The 18745-nt window shown below is 39.5% G+C and overlaps 1 protein-coding gene across 2 annotated transcripts in view; it reads right to left on the bottom strand.

Moving 5' to 3' along the window:
- Positions 1 to 18745, bottom strand: part of fig4a (FIG4 phosphoinositide 5-phosphatase a) — a 122806-nt gene that overhangs the window by 62888 nt on the left and 41173 nt on the right. For both annotated transcript variants that reach the window (XM_060849256.1, XM_060849248.1), the window contains exons 6-11: positions 14352 to 14402; positions 11636 to 11787; positions 10109 to 10243; positions 3838 to 3938; positions 3549 to 3711; positions 2216 to 2313 (exon numbers count right to left, since the gene is read on the bottom strand). In XM_060849256.1, the coding sequence (XP_060705239.1) occupies positions 2216 to 2313; positions 3549 to 3711; positions 3838 to 3938; positions 10109 to 10243; positions 11636 to 11787; positions 14352 to 14402 (700 nt within the window). The remainder of the gene's footprint in view (positions 1 to 2215; positions 2314 to 3548; positions 3712 to 3837; positions 3939 to 10108; positions 10244 to 11635; positions 11788 to 14351; positions 14403 to 18745) is intronic.

Consider the following 18745-nt stretch of genomic DNA (forward strand, 5'->3'; position numbering starts at 1 on the left):
AACATTAATTATATAATACTTTCCCTGTAGTAATGATAGCAATGAGTCACGTAATAAATACCTTGGAGAAGGGATCAAATATGTGGTAGCTAATTTGATGATACAACGGTAGGTAGGAAAGTAAGCAGTCAGGAAGACATAAGTCTGAAAGGGGTGTAGATAGATTAAGTTAGAAGATAAAATAAAAAAGACAGATGTAATCTAAAGTGGGAAAATGTGTCCACTTCAGGAGGAAGTACAGAAAAGCAACAAATTTAAATGTGGAGAGCTTGGAGAACTTTGAGCTACAAAGAAATCCGACTATCCTGGTACATGAATCATGAAAAGTTACTGTGCAAGCGCAGCAAGTGATTAGGAAGGCAAGTGGAATGTAGCCTATAATTGCGAAAGGAATAAAAGTAGAGATGTTTTGCAATTATTGATTGAGTTCAGATCTATTTAGTTTCACAGTCTACAGTTTTAGTCTCCTTACTTAACAAATCAGCTTGAAGGAGGTTCACTCAATTGATACCTGGGATGGGCGAGGGATTAACTTATGAGAAGAGGTTGGGCAGGTTTTATACATTGGAACTTAATTAGAAGATCTTACAGAAATATAAACAGATTCCAAGAGAGCTTTACAAAAAAGGATGCTAAAGGATGTTTCCCTTCGTGAAAGATACTGGGATGAAGGTCAGTGTCTAAAAATAAGGACAGTGGATAGTGGTGGTTAGAGTGCCAGTTAAGTGAACTCTTTGTTCTAGGTGGCATCAACATGTTTTTGTTTTTTTTGGAGCCGTACTCCTTCATACAAGTGGAAAGTGTTCCATCACACTCTTGTGAATTGTTGTAGATAGTGAACAGACTTTAGAGAATTAAGATACAAGCCACAATTGTAGATGATTGTGTAAGGTACTTCTTTAATTGAAAAAGGCCTGGAGGGTTTTGCAACCTAAAAACAAACTAAGTGCATACTGCTGAGCTGTAATACATGTTGCTTTTGGCAGTATTGAGAGAGAGAATGAGAGGCTCAGTGACATTGAATTATTTGAATTAAAGAAATTCTACCCAACATCAGCCTTCTTAACTAACTAAAGAGCAATAAAGAGCAGTATGCGACAATGGTGCTAAGGAGAAAAACATCTACAGCTTGCAGTCAAAAAAGGTGACTGAACACTTATCTTTGTTAAAACTATGAACTCAATAAGATGACAAAAACTTCCAAACAAAGTCATATAGATGTACTGCTCGGAGACAGATCCTTTGATCTAACTTGTCCATGCCGATCAGATATCTTAAATTAATCTAGTCCCATTTACCAGCATTTGGCCCATATCTCTCTAAACCCCTCCTATTCATATACACATCTAGATGCCTTTTAAATGTTACAATGTTAATAAAAACCCCACCACTTCCTCTGGCAGCACATTCCATACACACACCACCCTTTGCATGAAAATGTTGCCCCTTAATTCCCATGAAAATCTTTCATCTCTCACCTTAAAACTATGCCTTCTACTTCTGGACTCCACCACCCCAGGTAAAAGATCTTGCCTATTTACCCTATCAATGCCTCTCATCATTTTATAAACCTCCATAAGGTCACCCCTCAGCCTTCAACTCTCCAGAGAAAGCAACCCCAGCCTATTCAGCTTCTCCCAAACACTCCAACTCTGGTGACAGCCTTGTAACTCTTTACAAGTTTCACAGCAGCCTTCCTAGGGAGGGAGACCGGAATGGCACACAATTTTCCAAAAATGACCTCACCAATGACCTGTATAGCCGCAAAATGACCGTCCAACTCCTATACTCAATGCTCTGACCAGTAAAGGAAAGCATATCAAATGCCTGCTTCACTATCCTATCTACCTGTGACTCCACTTTCAAGGAACTATGAATCTGCACTCCAAGGACTCTTTGTTCAGCAACACTCCACAGGACCTTACCATTAAGTGGATAAGTCCTGCTCTGATTTCCAAAATGCAGCGCTTTACATTTATCTAAATTAAACTCTGGATAGCACTTACAAAATGCCATGTATGGGGATGGTGTCATTGAGGTCAAATAACCTATTGATACTCAATTGTAGCTGCTTCCTAGAATTGCAGAATGCTTTTGTAATACAGTTATCTACAAGAGGAGGAAAATTGGCAAATAAGAAAAAGAGGAAAATTGGAGAATCAACCACCAATATGTACTTCATCGTGGTACCTTGAAAGATTAATGAGAAACTCACCTTGACTAGATTCAAGATAATAATGGGGGAGCCAAACCTTTGGAACATTTGGTCAAAGTGAAGAGCTGCCACATGAGCAAAAGGGTCTGCCTGGTCCACTATAAAGGAAACAGAATAAAATGCCAAAAGAAATTTGAATTAAGGTTACCATCCCTTGAAAAATGGTTAGATACACGAGCAAGGCAATGGTCATATAATCTTTTGGATAAGGAGGTAGAGTAGTAAAAATAATATGATGAGTAATGATTTATCAAAAATTAGATAAACAAGTAGATGGCCAGGTAAGAGCTTGAACTGAAAAGAATAGGAAATGTTTATCTTCAATATTGATTACCTTTCCTCATTCAGCTTGCATCAAAAACAAAATCAATGTGGAAGTTGGCAGATGATTCATGAATCTTTTTAAAGCAAGGTAAGATCTAGAAGATTTGCAAAAGTACTGCACATAAGGCTACTTAATAAGATCAGATCCCCTGGAGTCAGGATTAGTATACAAGCATAGGTAGATAATTGACCAGCTATTAGAGGACTAATTTGGATAGAAGGGGCATTTTCAAAATGGCAACCTGTCACCAGTGGAGTGTAACAGGGATCAATGCTGGGACCACAACTGTTCACAATTTTTAAATTAAAAGTTACACTTGTTGACACCTAAGAGCATGTGTAGCAGCAACAAAATCCTTCAATTACATGCAAGAGTGAAAAAAATCTAAATATAAAAAAGAAATACATGAAAGACTATGTTGGCGAAGAGAAAAAGTTTAAATAAAGAATTTTTTTAAAAATGCATATCGGCACATGCTCTTTAGAAAAAGCAGGTGAACATGTTGTCTTTACTTCTAGCTGACTGATCCAGGAACTGAGCTTCAGTTAAGCCTGAAGTTTTTTGAGTGACTTATTGAAAACCTTGCAACAAACCCTTCCATTGTAACAAAATTAAATATAACTAATATTTTAGAGGAATCAAATGTAGTAAACACTTACAGTTGTCTATTCCCTAAATGTTACAAATATTCACAGCATGCTGGTCCCACAGCATAAATTGCACATAAGAAAAAGTATAAAAGTCATTGCGTGTGTGATCAGAAAGACTATAGACTTAAATCTGGTGGAACTCAAGGTTATATTGATGGATTTTCAACATGGCAAAATTGTGTTAACAATCAGCACAGAAATTACAACTGTTTACAAAATTCACAATTAGTGCAATTAGATGTAGGCAATAAATACAATTAGCTAGCATCTCTCAAGTCTGACAACAAATTTAAGATAATAAAAGCTAAAATGTTTGGTTTAACTAAGTGAGACATTTATCAGATTCTCCGATACTTACATGTAATGGGTGGTTTGGGCATCATTGTGGAAATGTCCTGAGACCAATAGAGTGGAACAGAACCTCGAACCTGTACATAAGAGGAGTAACTTCCAGCAGAAAAGGACATCACAGAAGCATCATGAATTATCTGTTCAGTCTCTACTTCATTTGCCACATCTCCCTGGGAAAGGGAAAAATATCAACAAGGTTTCACATCATTAATACAACGTTAAATATTTTATTTCGTTATGGCATATGGGTCACACTCTAGTTTGAACAAGGTTTTTTGCAATTTGTATAGATATACCTCACAATTTGCACCTCTTTTCAGGAAACGTGTTCCAGCAAACCTACAGGATCTTCTGGCTATCAAAGTAACGTAAACTGGTCTGCCATAGATCAGCAATTCTGACAGTGAAGTTAAAGAAAGCTCAGGAGAAAACATTTCAGCATGTTTTACTTTACATGAACTACATAATGAAATACAGGTCAAAGTTACCTAGCTAATAATAAACATGATCCAAATGAGAATTCAGTAAACACTGTAGAATAAATTAAGCGAATTTTGAAAGGCAGCAATGTATTTCACAGACAGGGATGTGGAGAATGAATCACAAAAATTTTAAGTGATCTCAAGTATGGTAAAGGTATCTGATAATGTTACGGTGAGGATTTTGGTAGTACTTTCAATTTTCATTCTGAGTTTCATCATCCGACAAATATCCGAAGTTAAAGTGGGACCAAAAGCAATCAACATGGTTTGTGGAAGAAAATTGCATTTGACTAATTTATTAGCTTTCTCTGAGGAATGAACAGGCAAGGTGGGTAAAGGGGAACATGTCGATGTGGTGTACCTCAATTTCCATAGGGTCCACATCAAAAGTTACAACATAAAATAAGAGCTATGGTATAAGGGGTAAGCATGGATAGAGGATTTGTTTACCAACAGGAAGCAGCAATTTGGGATAAATGATGGGAGGCTCAAATCAGTGCTGGGGCCTCAATATTTAAAGTCTATATTAATAACTTAGATGAAGGCATCTAATATATGGAGCCAAATTTACTGATGACACAAATAGGATAGGATAGTAAGTAAATAGGTAGGATAGTAAGTTGTCAAGAGGTCATAAGGAGTCTAAAAAGAGATTTATTTAGTGGATCAGCACAAAAAAAAGTGAAAAAATGTGAGTCTGTTTATTTTGGCAAGACGAATAGAAAAACAACAGCTTATTTGCATGGAGGGAAATTGCAAAACTCTGTAACTTAGAGATCTGGGTGCCCTGGTACATCAAAATAAAATGCAGACATAGCAAGTGATAAGGAAGACAAGTGGGACGTGAGCATGCATTGCAAGGACAATTGAGTATAAGAGTGCAGAAGCGTTGCTGCAGTTTTCCAAGGCCTTAGACGGTATCTGGAGTACAATTTTGGTCTCCTTACCCAAGGAGGAATAGAACGGTTTTAAGAGCAGTTTAGAGAAGATTCATCCCAACTCATTCCTGGGATGTCAGTGTTGTCTTAGGAGGAAAGTTTGAGCAGGTTGGGCCAGAATCCATTAGGACGAAGAAGAATGAGAAAGTGATTTTATTTGAAGATAGATGATCCTGAGGGAACCTGACAGTTTTGGCAGTTGTTTTCCATAAAGTAGGGGAGGCAGTTCAAAAATTAGGATCGCCCATTTAAGATGGAAGCGACAGGAAATTTTCTCTTTCAGTCATTAGTGTGGGGAATATTTGTCTCCTTCATCCACAGCATGTTACTGCCTCAAAGAACTTCAAAAGAATCGATAAACATGAGTTCCCATTTACAAATCCATGTTGATAAAATATGATGACAGTGCAAAATTATTTTACATATAACTAAGGGCTCTACTTTGATTTCTTAAATCATAGCTTTTTACACCTAACATTTTTCCCACAATGTTAAACTAACTAGCCTGTATTTTACGGCTTTCTGTTTTCCTCCATATTGAATAAAAGTTGATTATCTTCCAATCTAATGGACTGTTCTTGAATTTGAGGAGTTTGGGAAAATTAAAATCAATATATCAAATATCTTACTTTCCTTTTAAGATCCTAAAATGAATTAGGACTCAAGCAATTGCCAGCCCAGATTGCGTAACAATTTAAGAACCAAAAGAACTGCAGATGCTATAAATCAGAGACAAAAATAGAAATTGCTGGAAAAACTCAGCAGGTCTGGCAGCATTTGGACAGAATTCAGAGGTAATATTCTGAGGCAAGCGACCCTTCCTCAGAATTGATGGCACCTAGGAAAATGTCAGTTTATATGCAGAAGACAGGGTGGGGGATGGGGATAAGGAGTAAAAAGAAAAGTGGGGATAGAGCCCAAAGAGAGAGAAGAACAGTTGGAAGATGAAGTAGTGGATAAAGATCTGGCTAGGAGGGTGAATAGCTCTTAATGGGCAATGTTAGTGGTGAACAATGTATAAACAAGGCCTGGTGTGCAGAAATTGGGTAAGGATATGGGAGAGCTCAAGCCCTAAGTTACTTAACTCAAAATTATATCGAGTTCAGAAGGCTGCAGGTTCCCCAAGCATAAAACAAGATGCTGTTCTTCCAGCTTCGGCTGAGCTTCACTGGAATATCGCAGCAAACCTGAGACAGAGACACTGGCCAGGGAACAGAGTAGCTTGTTCAGGCAACTGAAAATTCGGGGTCTTTTTTGTGAACTTACTGCAAGTGTTTTGCAAAGCAGTCACCCAGTCTATGTTTTGTTTTCACAATGTAGAGAAAACCACATTGTGAGCAGTGAATACAGTAGAATAAATTTTGTGAATTGCAGGTAATGTGCTGCTTCACCCAGAAGGTGTGTTTGGGCCCTTGGATACGGAAGAGGGAGGAAGTAAATGGATAGGTGTTAACTTTGTGTGGTTACAGCGGAGGGTGTCGTGAGGCTTTTGGGGCCTGTTGGGAGTGAAGGAAGAATGGACCAGTGTGTCCTAAAGGGAACGATCCCAGTGGAAGGCTGACAAGGGAGGTAAAGTGAAGGTGTATCTGGTGGTGGCATCTCGCTGGAGGTGATGAAATTGGAGTCTAAATAATCCTCTGGATGTGGATGCTGGTGGGATGGTAGGTAAGGACAAGGGGCACCCTACTGCTGTTGTGGGTGAAGAGAGAGTGTGGATGAGGGCTAAAGTGTGGGAGATGGGTTGAACCTAGCTGACAGCCCTGTCAACAACAATGTGGGGAATCCTTGGTCAAGGAAGAAAATGGACATTTCAGAGGCTCCCTTGTCAAAGTTGGCATCATCAGAACAAATACAACAGAGATGGAGGAACTGGGAGAATGGAAGAGTCTTTACAAGAAGCACGGTCTGAGGAAGTATAATCCAGGTAACTGTGGAAGTCAATGGGATTATAGTGAATAATAGTGGCCAGCTTATCCCCAGAAATGGAAACAAAGATGTCAAGGAAAGAAAGGGAAGAGTCAGAGATGATGGGCGGCACGGTGGCACATTGGTTAGCACTGCTGCCTCACAGCGCCTGTAGACCCGGGTTCAATTCCCGACTCAGGCGACTGACTGTGTGGAGTTTGCACGTTCTCCCCGTGTCTGCGTGGGTTTCCTCCGGGTGCTCCGGTTTCCTCCCACAGTCACAAAGATGTGCGGGTCAGGTGAATTGGCCAAGCTAAATTGCCCGTAGTGTTAGGTAAGGGGTAAATGTAGGGGTATGGGTGGGTTGCGCTTCGGCGGGTCGGTGTGGACTTGTTGGGCCGAAGGGCCTGTTTCCACACTGTAAGTCTAATCTAATCTAATGTACCAGGTGGTGGGAGAGTAGGGTGGATATTGGAAGCAAAATCAAAAAACTTTTCCAATTCTGGAGGAGAGAGAGGGAGGCAGCACCGATAATATTGTCGATATACCAACAATTTCCTCACTCTCACTTCTTTGACGATTTTAATTTTCCCAAGTACCTTCCTCCCTTTCATTTCCTAATTTGTAGAGGTTTGTGAGATACTCCCTAGTAGTGAAGACTGATGCAAGATATCTGCTCAATTCATCTACAATCCATTTATATTGCATTCTCAATTACAGAGTCAGAGATGTATAGCACAGAAACAGGCCCTTGGGTCCAACTCGTCTGTGCCCACGAAATATCCTAAATTAATCTAGTCCCATTTGTCAGCACTTGGCCCATATCCCTCTAAACCCTTCCTGTTCATATACCTATCCAGATGCCTTGTAAATGTTGTAATTGTATCAGCCTTCACCACTTTCTCTGGCAGTCCATGCCATACACACACCATCCTCTTGTGAAAAAGTTGCCTGAGGACCCTTTTAAGTCATTCCTCTCTCACCCTAAACTTATGCCCTCTAGTTCGGACACCCTCACCCCAGGGAAAAGATTTGTCTATTTACCCTATCTATGCCCCTTATAATTTTATAAATCTCTAAGGTTACCCCTCAGCCTCTTGGATTTAGCATCTTCCCTATTTACTCGTTAGCCCTCAATATTTAGTTTGAAACCCCTTCTACTTCCCTAATTTTGTAAGCTGCAAAAACACCAGTCCCAGCAGAGTCAAGTGGAGATTGAACTAACAGTACAGATCCGACTTGGTTAGCACTTAAATGAAGTCTACTGTTTCAATTCTGAAGTTCCTGGTCAAAATAATTTCAAATTATTTTCCCAATATGCAAGGCACTACATTGATTAGGTTAGTTTTAAATGTGAACTCACACTAGTGATAATGCACAATAGCTTTACATGCCTGAAGTGTCTTGTCACCTCACCACTGAATTTTACAGACTGCAAATAACTAGAGTGAGCTGGAGACTGAACTCAGCTATTATTTATATTCATGGATTACTCTTTTATGCTGTGAACACCTCCCAAGGTGCTTCATCATTATTATTTTTAAACTGTATTATTGGTAAAATCATTGAGCTGCATCTCTAAATTTATTTAACCATTTTCTAATATGAATGGAATTGAATTTATTATCATGTGTATCGAGGCACAGTGATAAGCTTTGCCTTGTGAGCAATACAGGCAGATCACATAGGTAAACAGCGGCAAAAACTAAAACAAAAACACAGGTACAGAGGAATGTTAAGAGTTTGAGAGTCCATTCAGTATTCTAACAACAGTAGGATAGAAACCGTTACGAAACTGGCTAGTGCGTGTGTTCAGGCTTCTGTACCTTCTCCCTGATGATAGAGATTGTAGAAAAACATTGCCAGTGTGGGATGGATCTTTGAGAATGCTGGCGGCCTTTCCTTGACAGTGGGTCTGGTAGATCGATTCTGTAGATAGGAGGTTGGCCTTTGTGATTGTCCGAACCAAGTTCGCCATTCTCTATAACCGTGTCCGATCTTGAATGGTACAGTTGCCATACCTGGTAGCGATACATCCAGACAGAATGCTCTCGATAGCGCACCTATACAAGTTGGTAGAGATATTTGCCGTCATGCCAAATTTCCTCACCTGCCTGAGGAAGAAGAGACGTTGTTGGGTCTTTGTAATTGGTGCGGCTGCATGAAGAGTCCAAGAAAGCTTGTTGTGGATGACCACTCCCAGGAGCTTGACAACCTCCACTCGTTCCACCTCTGCGCTGTTAGTGTGTGTGTGTGTGTGTGTGGGCATGAGTAACATCCTGCCGAGAGTTAATAATGAGTTCCTTGGTTTTGCTGGCATTGAGAGCTAGGTTGTTCTCAATGCACCATTTTTCCAGGTCTTCCACCTCTCGTCTGTAATCTGTATCGTCACCATCTGAGATTTGACTGACTATGGTGGTGTCATCAGCAAACTTGTGAATGGCATTAGTCTGGTATTTGGCGATGCAATCATGGGTACACACTGAGTATAGTAGGGGCTGGGCATGCACCCCTGGGGGGCTCCAGTGTGGAGTGTTAGTGAGGATGAAATATTGTCCCCAATCTTCACTGATTGTGGCCGATAGGTCAGGAAACTGAGGGTCCAGTTGCAGAGAGTGGGGCTTTGTCTGAGATCACTAAGTTTAGTAATCAATCAGTCTCAAGGGGATAATAGCGTTGAAGGCTGAACTGCAGTCAATGAGTAGGATTCTCACGTAGATATTCTTGGTGTCAAGATGTTCTAGGTTATCACACATTGGTCAAATTACGGATTAGTTAATGTCACCTAAAATTTATTTTTTTGTTTCGTCAATGGACAACCAAGTAGCACATGGTTTATGTTTCCAAATTTGACGTGTTGTTTTGCGTTTATCTCCTTTAAAATTCATCTCTTTCTGTGTCTTAAGGTAATTACTTCAGTTTTGATTGCTATAGTCATTTGGTGATGTAGCTTTACAACTTGCTGTAACATGAAATTTGCTAATGAGAAAGAATGGTTGAATAATGTAAACTTAAATCAAATTTAAATTAACCATCAATAATACACAGGCCTTTTCTGTATTTCAGTGGACTTCCCAAAGCCAAGATGCTTAGCATAAGAGTCTGTTTTCTATCTGAGTGCATATTTGTTTCGTGAAATTCTCATTTAATTAGATCTACAAGGTTTAGTTTTGAGGCTGTCGTTGAATAGCTTTCAATAGGACAGATAACATTTTAAATTTTCAAATTTTAGTAAAGGATACTTGATTGACCACAGAATCCATGAATAATGTACAACAACCAGTTCTGGTGGACAGCAGCTTTGACCTTTTCTAAGATGTAACTGTTCCAAGCATATTTAAGGGAGGGCTCATTCAGAATGCCATAATGTCCAGCAGCTGAAAAGGATAAATATTTTGTTGTCTTAGACATAACATAAAAAAATGAATTATGACCATATCATGCATTAAAATACTATATGCTACCAACTGATCACTTGTGGCTTCGCTCCTGTACAATCTGGAATCTGCACAATGGTTTGATGCTTTTTGTCCTTTCACTGATTTGGATAAATAGCAGGACAGCAGGTTCTGTATTCATCAAGTATTTGTCCTAAGAGTGATCTGATTTTACTTCAAGCAGCTGGGAAGTCTATTCTGGGTTATAAAGATCAGCTCCAACTTCAGCAATATCCATCACAAATTTGCACTTGTTTCGTACCTTAGTCTATTAGAAACAGCACAAGATATCTAACATAGTACAAATTACATTGTATAATTATGGACTTCAGGGTGAATGTGATATCTATTTTTCACAGCCCGCACCACAAATTGCTACAAGTTGAATGCAATTAGTTATTCATGGTTGCAATTGAAAGAGGTCCGTTGGCCTGGATGTGGCAGATCAATGGCATGTGGAGTTAACTAAACAATTGAGAAGTACAAAGCCCATAAAGGGATATAAATGGACGATACAAATACTCCACAAATACATTTAAATAATTAAAGTTGAATATTCGAGAGTTGGAGAATTTTAATAGGTTAAATACTGGATAAGTAAGGGGAAGAAGGATGAAATTAAACTTTCTTTTTCACAAGAGTTATCAATCCATGAAATGGACTTTTGAGTAGAGTAATGGAGTCAAAAAACACAATTTAAGAAACAGTTGGGTGCATAGGTAGACAGTGATCAGCGGGGTAAAGAAAACTAAAGCTTAATGTTTTTCCGAACTATATTTACAAATCTAGCAAGCAAACGTTCTCATTCCAGCTGTGCCGACATTGGATATAATCCATAACTTGGAGATGGAACAAAGCAAGTGCTCATTCCCCAGAAACATCTAGCTTCTACTCAGAGCTGTCCTCAGAAGTCTTGATTAAAAACAATGAGCACATTTTATCAATACATATAAAGCACAAGTTTTCAACTATTACAACTTTTACAATTCCAATCTTAAAGTCTGGAATCTATACGTTACCTCTAAAAAAAAGTTTACAAATTAATTTTAATGGAAAATGTCAATTGAAAATTGTTCCACTTGCTGCAAACATTCATGTTGGTGACTCTATGCATCATTGTGAACATTGTTCAGCTACTCTGAATGAGAGTATGCAATTACATCTGGAAGTATAATTAGTATAATTCATGTCCCATTTATCATTTTGCAATATGAAAAAAAGCAACTGCAGTTATCTCAGGAGGAAAGGGACAGATCATCATGTATATGTTTCTAATATTCAACTTGTATTATCATTCAATAAACACCTGGATCCATGATGTTTAATACCCACCACTTCCAGCCTGTGCTGTAACATCCTCATCCTCAAAGATATCAAAACTCTCCTGACGGCCATGTCCAAAGGTTTCACTTTTTAATCCTTCACTGGGCATTTTCAGCAGTGTTAGATTGAACTGAAGCGAATGAGTCAAATCATAGCTATAACTGTAGAAAATAAATAAAGTAACACAGTTTATCATCATTGACAAATAGTAATTTTTGCAACATGTGAAAAAATGTTTTTCATTACTAATGAAAAGCACCAATCTTGTTTAATCTTAAAACTAATGCATTTCACATATACCACAGAAATAATTTCATATTTACATATAATTTGTGTTTGAAGATATTTAGGTTTTAAACTAGTGGCATATGTGTTTGTTCTATTTGTGTGAAGCGGTTTAATAATTAGCTAGGTCAGTCTTTTCAAAACCATTATGTATCAGAAAACAAATGACTGAAAGCCTCCTGAGGTGTTAATTGAAGGTTGTTTATGTTGCGATTGGAGGTGTGCTGCTTAAGACACAAGAGAAAATAAATACTTAAGCTATTGACCTAGCAGAAGCTATATTGAGCAGGTTTATTTTAAAAAGTAGTTTTGGTTAAAAGTTTTTGAATTTAATTCGAACGAGACCAGATTGAACTTGATGCAAAAATAATTTTTCCTAGAATTCATTGTTCAGAGCAATTTAGGGAATAAGTAACCTCTTTGTAGGGGTTTCAGTTTGTGAAAACTTCGGATCAGGAGCGTTGGTTAGAAATCTATAATGATTCTTCAAAGCTGGGAAAGTCTAAGATCTCAGCTTTGTTAGTCAAAGAAAACATACAGTTTAAATGTCGGAATAATGGCTATGCGACTAGCACTTGTTCAACACAAAACTAATTCCACATCAGGCTACAAATTATATCTATTCCTTATAGTCTGAGATAGTCTTGCAAAGGTTGAAATTAATATTTTATTTCAAGCAACAGAGATAATTCCAAAAGATAGGTACCTAAAACTTTCTTCCTAATTGTGGTGCACTCTCTCCTTTGAAACACTCTGGCCTAGTTGTACAAAGGAGGTCAATTTCATGTGGAATAATTAGCACTAAAGTATTCAGCAGTACTAGGATCTAATTCATTTGTCATGTCTCCATCATATCTCTTATTCATCCTAAAAAAATTAAAAAGCTTTTTAAAAAGACAGAAAGATTAGAAATTGTGTTTAGCACCACAATTAGCTTATTCAACTAATTGTCAAAGAACATATGAAAATAATTGGCCGTAACTATGAACAAAGTAACAATGACAATAATGGAGGAGGAAGAAGAAAAAAAATATATAAATAAAGAAGCAACCAGCCAGTCTGAAAATAGAGTCAGTGTTGCAATAGGGGGCCCTGCAACTTTATCCAGTACCAATGTAATTAACTTTACAAAAGGACAATTTCTAGTGACTTTAAATCTTTCAGGCATCAATGTTTCACTTCTATAGAACTAGACTAGTATCAAAAAGCAACCAGTTAACTCCTGTACAACAATCCATCATTCAAATATTCTCCAGTCATTCGAGTCAGTTCCAAACACTCAAAAATGGAAGGTACACATCCATTTCAAACTTAGCAGAATCATTAATCAAAATGCACTTACTACCCTATTTGGTATAATATTAGAAATTCACCATCACATCAAAAATTTACTAAGCAAAACATTGTTTAAAAATATCACTGCAATGTCACAGGAACAAATGGAAGAGTCAACAAGAAAACAAATTTTACACTCAGGAAAAACACAGAGAAGGAAAAACTAAGGGCATCTCATTAACAAAAAATGTTATGAGCTACTTAAGCTCAACTGTTAAGCTAGGAATATTTAGAGGTTTGAAAACTTATCCTGGGTAATTATTAAGCAAATCGTCAACTTACCACTGGCCCCTGACCTAAAGCTACTTGGGCCTACAGGACCAGGTATCCCAAGACCTCTCCCACTCCAAACTCTACCACATTCATGACCCAACTTGACTCAAAATGTAAAACTGGGTTCTACTCTCCCTGTCCAGACAAGCACCGCTTCTTCCTCAACTGTCACCAAAATCCAACAGCACCTCCAACAATCTCAGCAGAGTGCCCCCACCCTGACTCACAAATGGCACTACATCACACTGATATAACTCCACCAGACCCATCACCACTTTCCCTAGGACTCTCCCCTCCCTGGAGGTGCCCTCTCTTCTCCAACCCTCCCACACCAAAGCAAGCACCATCAAACTCACTACTCTAGATCTCACCTGCTCTCCCCACCACCTCCCAATCCATGGTCCCAAAGCCCCCACTCAAAATCCTTGCCTATCTGGCACCATATCCTACTTGTGAACCTTGTCCCCGAGTCTCCAGCCTTGCCCCCTAATCCCTTTGACTTACCTCAGCCAACCCAACCGCTCACTTACTGTTTCACTCACTGTTGTTGAAAATTTAAACTTTAGATTACAGCACTCAGTGCTGTATTTAAAAAAAGGGCATGTTCTGATGATAATATTCTCCACTTTTGGATTTGAGGACTCCTACTGTTTTGCAATAGGAGACCCATGTCTAGGAACCTCCAGCGCAGAAGTAGTAAATTGGTATTTTTAAAAAAAAAACTTTGAGGAGAACCAGAATTTGAATTTATAGACCTTTGTTCCTTTAAGGACAAAGATAATATGTAATATTATATATGACATGTAAATCACTAATAAAAGCAGCATCTTACCTAAAATAAAAGTTGCTGGAAAGATCCACACTCTGGAAAATTTTCATATACCTAGAAAGAAAATGTCTTTAGTGTCACATTTTACTGGTCTTATATTTGAATATTGAGGGATAGTAATCATACAACACTAGGTTATAGTCCAACAAGTTTATTTCAAATCACACAAGCCTTTGGAGCACAGTTCCTTCGCCAGACACTATTCACACCAGTTGTATGATTTCTTGATCTCTCTACCCCGATCTCTCTGCCGAGGAGTTCTGTGTCTGCGTGCTTACTCTCTCACTGCACCTGATGAAGGGAAAGCTTGTGATTTTAAATAAACCCGCTGAACTATAACCTGACATCATATGACTTCTGGCTCTATCCTTCCCAGTCTAACATGGGCACCTCTAGGTGAGGGATAGTAACGACAAAGAAACAGAATACTCCTAACAGAGAAGGCACTTCAGGTGATCCGAGTCCTCACTAACATCAAATTTACTTATTGCTTATAATTACCATAGTGATAATCACTGTATAAAAGCTCTACTGTCTAAAGGAATCAATGGATGGGGGTGGGAGGAATTGGGTTTTGAGCTTGATGGTCGGCTTTGATCATATTGAATGGTGGAGTAGACGCAAGAGTCAAAAGGCTCCTCTCTATGTTTTTAAGTAATAACAGAGGAATCCAAATAAGTTGGGGATTCAGCTTAAACAGTTCCCAGGAAAGCTACCCAGGATAGAACAAACAAAAGTAACTAGTCTTGAAACAGCTCCACAAAAGCCAGTATCCCATCGCCAGGTCACCCTTTATTTACATTAGACTGTACATGAGACTGAGCCAGCTAACTCAGAGTAGACTCCTAGACTGAGCAGAACCCCTGACACTCTTGTTTTTTTTTCACACCCTATTCCATTCTCATCACCACTGAAACAGGGGATGATAGCCTGTTACAGAGTCTCAATTTTTTTATTTGTGCCCAATACACTGGCTGTGGCCAGCCAGCCATGAGCCAGTCACCTGAACAGAAGAGATTCTAATCTCCTAGTTAATTTTGTTTCCTTTTTGAGGCAATTCTAATCTCCTGGTTTTTTTTATTTTATTAAACAAATACAAAACAGTTTACAATAAACATTTACAGCTGTACAAGAGACAGCAATTTTACAAGGGAGAGGGGCAGCAAAGCTAGCCCCCAAACCCTATTATTTGACCATTTTACAGGGAGAAGTGGACAACCCTCAAATCCCAGTTCCATCTTTCTTCGTGCTTGTTCAGGACTGTCTCTCATATCCAAACTTTATATCATGGGACCTGACTTTGTGTCAACAATACCTCTTATCTATTCAGGCCATTTCACTCATATTGACACCACATTTCATCCCCTGAAGAAAACCACCTCTCTCACTTTGATGAGCCTTCTGTCCAACAATGGTTGGTGAAACAAATTAGGAATGCCAATCTCCAACCACCATCACCCTCCCCACCCCCCCCAACTTTCCCAGGGCTGGAAGGATAAGGTTTAACCTGATGCAGAGTCTTTGTCAGATTCGCAACTCTGCTGGACCTGTCCCTATAGTTGCATAAAGGGTGGTCCTACAACCAAACAGGAAGTGGGACAGTTTGGTATCAAGTGAAGCTATAAGTGGTTTCTTCAAGCCTGCCTTCAAAGTTTGGACTGCTCTTTCTGTCAGACCATTGAATGATGGATGGTATTGAGCTGTCTTTACATGCCAAATTCTATTCAACTTTAGGAAATGCTCAAATTCCCTGTTGGTAAATGGATGCCTGTGATCTGTACCTTTGGGAATCCACATATATTGCAAAAGAATGCTTGCAGCTTTTCAACAGTCATCCCCATGTTTGATGAATGAACTCTATGCACATCCACCCACTTTAATCTGGTTGGCATGGACGGGTTGGAACGAAGAGTCTATTTCCATGCTGTAAGACCATAAGACATAGGAGTGGAAGTAAGGCCATTTGGCTATCGAGTCCACTCCGCCATTCAATCATGGCTGATGGGCATTTCAACTCCACTTACCAGCGTTCTCCCCGTAGCCCTTAATTCCTCAAGACAACAAGAATATATCAATCTCTGCCTTGAAGACATTTAGCGTCCCGGCCTCCACTGCACCCTGTGGCAATGAATTCCACAGGCCCACCACACTCTGGCTGAAGAAATGTCTCCGCATTTCTGTTCTGAATTGACCCCCTCTAATTCTAAGGCTGTGTCCATGGGTCCTAGTTTCCTCGCCTAATGGAAACAATTTCCTAGCGTCCACCTATTCCAAGCCATGTACTATCTTGTACGTCTCTATTAAGTCTCCCCTTAATCTTCTAAACTCCAATGAATACAATCCCAGGATCCTCAGCTGTTCCTCATATGTTAGACCTACCATTCCAGGGATCATCTGTGTGAATCTCCGCTGGACACGTTCCAGTGCCAGCATGTCCTTCCTGAGGTGTGGGGACCAAAACTGGACACAGTACTCCAAATGGGGCCAACCAGAGCTTTATAAAGTCTCAGTAGCACAACGGTGCTTTTATATTCCAATCCTCTCGCGATAAATGACAACATTGCATTCGCTTTCTTAATCACGGACTCAACCTGCATGTTTACCTTTAGAGAATCCTCGTCTAGCACTCCCAGATCCCTTTGTACTTTGACTTTACGAATTTTCTCACTGTTAAGAAAGTAGTCTATGCTTTTATTCTTTTTGCCAAAGTGCAAGACCTCGCATTTGCTCACGTTGAATTCCGTCAGCCATTTCCTGGACCACTCTCCCAAACTGTCTAGATTCTTCTGTAGCCTCCCCATTTCCTCAGTACTACCTGCCTGTCCACCTAACTTTGTATCATCTGCAAACTTCGCTAGAATGCCCCCAGTCCCTTCACCCAGATCATTAATACATAATGCAAACAGCTGTGGCCCCAACACTGAACCCTGTGGGACACTGCTCGTCACCAGCTGCCATTCCAAAAAAGAACCTTTTATCCCAACTCTCTGCCTTCTGTCAGACAGCCGATCCTCAATCCATCCTAGTAGCTCACTCAAACACCATGGGCCCTCACCTTGCTCAGCAGCCACTCATGTGGCACCTTATCAAAGGCCTTTTGAAAGTCTAGATAGACCACATCCACTGGGTTTCCCTGGTCTAACCTACGTGTCATCTCTTCAAAGAATTCCAAAAGGTTTGTCAGGCATGAACTCCCCTTACTAAATCCATGAGTACATCTCTATGACTCTAATGACTAAATGGGCATCCATGATGACTAAGAACAAAGAGCCCAAGGAACGCTGGGCACTGCCAACCAACATTTCTCTGTCAGCATGCAATCCTAGCCACCAGATATAACTTCTTGCCAACATCTTCATTTTTGAAACCCCTGGGTAATCCTATTGGAGTTCAGCCAGTATCTGGCTGTGACCTTTGCGAGGGACAATCACTCCTGCCTCCCCATAATAATATGTTGTACTCTACGGGGGTCTTGTCTCTCTGGGTTAAAGATTTTGATTCTGGTTGCAATAGCTCTTACGTTTCTCCCATCACTACCAGGTTTAGTTTTATCAGGATAGGATCTTTGTGTCCACAGTCTGACATTGTCAGTAATAAATGGAAGGGCATCTAGAAAATTTAAAGTCAGATCAAACTCTTCTCGTGGTGATTATATGTACTTAGAATAAAGGTCCACCACTGAATTCGAACTTGAAGTTGTGGATGGCGTGATCCTGTTCGTTTTAAGTAATCCTAACAGAGGTTTGTGGTCGTTACTATTATAAGTTTATATTCATAAAAGGTATTTATGGAATATTGTCACACCAAAGTTATTGCCAAACATTTCTTCTCCATCTGAGTGCATTTTTGTTCCGCTTCAGCCAAAATTCGAAAAGCATGCGCTTTTTGGTGTTCCTCTCTGCTGGGCCAGTCAGCCAACCCTATCCCGCTACCATGCAGGGAGACATTACATGTCACCACCACAAACTGCTTGGAATCATAGTGTGTCAACACTTTAGACGATGACAGTGCTTCTTCACTTCCGTAAGGCACATCTTGACTACAAGACCATTTCCTAGGCTGACCCTTTTTCCATAGCAGATGTAAGGGTGCCAAGAAACAGGCCAAGTTATATTACAGAAAATTCATATAATTCACCAACCCAAGGAAAGGCCTAAGCTTCAGTATAGATGTGGGGGCTGGAGCACCTTTGATCATCTTTGTCTTCCAATGGATATAACCCAGTCACCTAGTCTTATTAGCTCCATAGCTCAAGTCAGTTACATGGGATATCTGAAACACAATTTTCTCTCCCAAGGCCCACAACTACCTTGATCATTGTGCTTAAAAGTTTCTCCAAGCTCTCTAAATGCTCTTTATTGATCTTCCCAGTTATCAGCATGTGAACCAGCCAGAAG

This window comes from Hemiscyllium ocellatum, chromosome 3 (assembly GCF_020745735.1).
Source record: "Hemiscyllium ocellatum isolate sHemOce1 chromosome 3, sHemOce1.pat.X.cur, whole genome shotgun sequence".
Lineage (NCBI taxonomy): Eukaryota > Metazoa > Chordata > Chondrichthyes > Orectolobiformes > Hemiscylliidae > Hemiscyllium > Hemiscyllium ocellatum.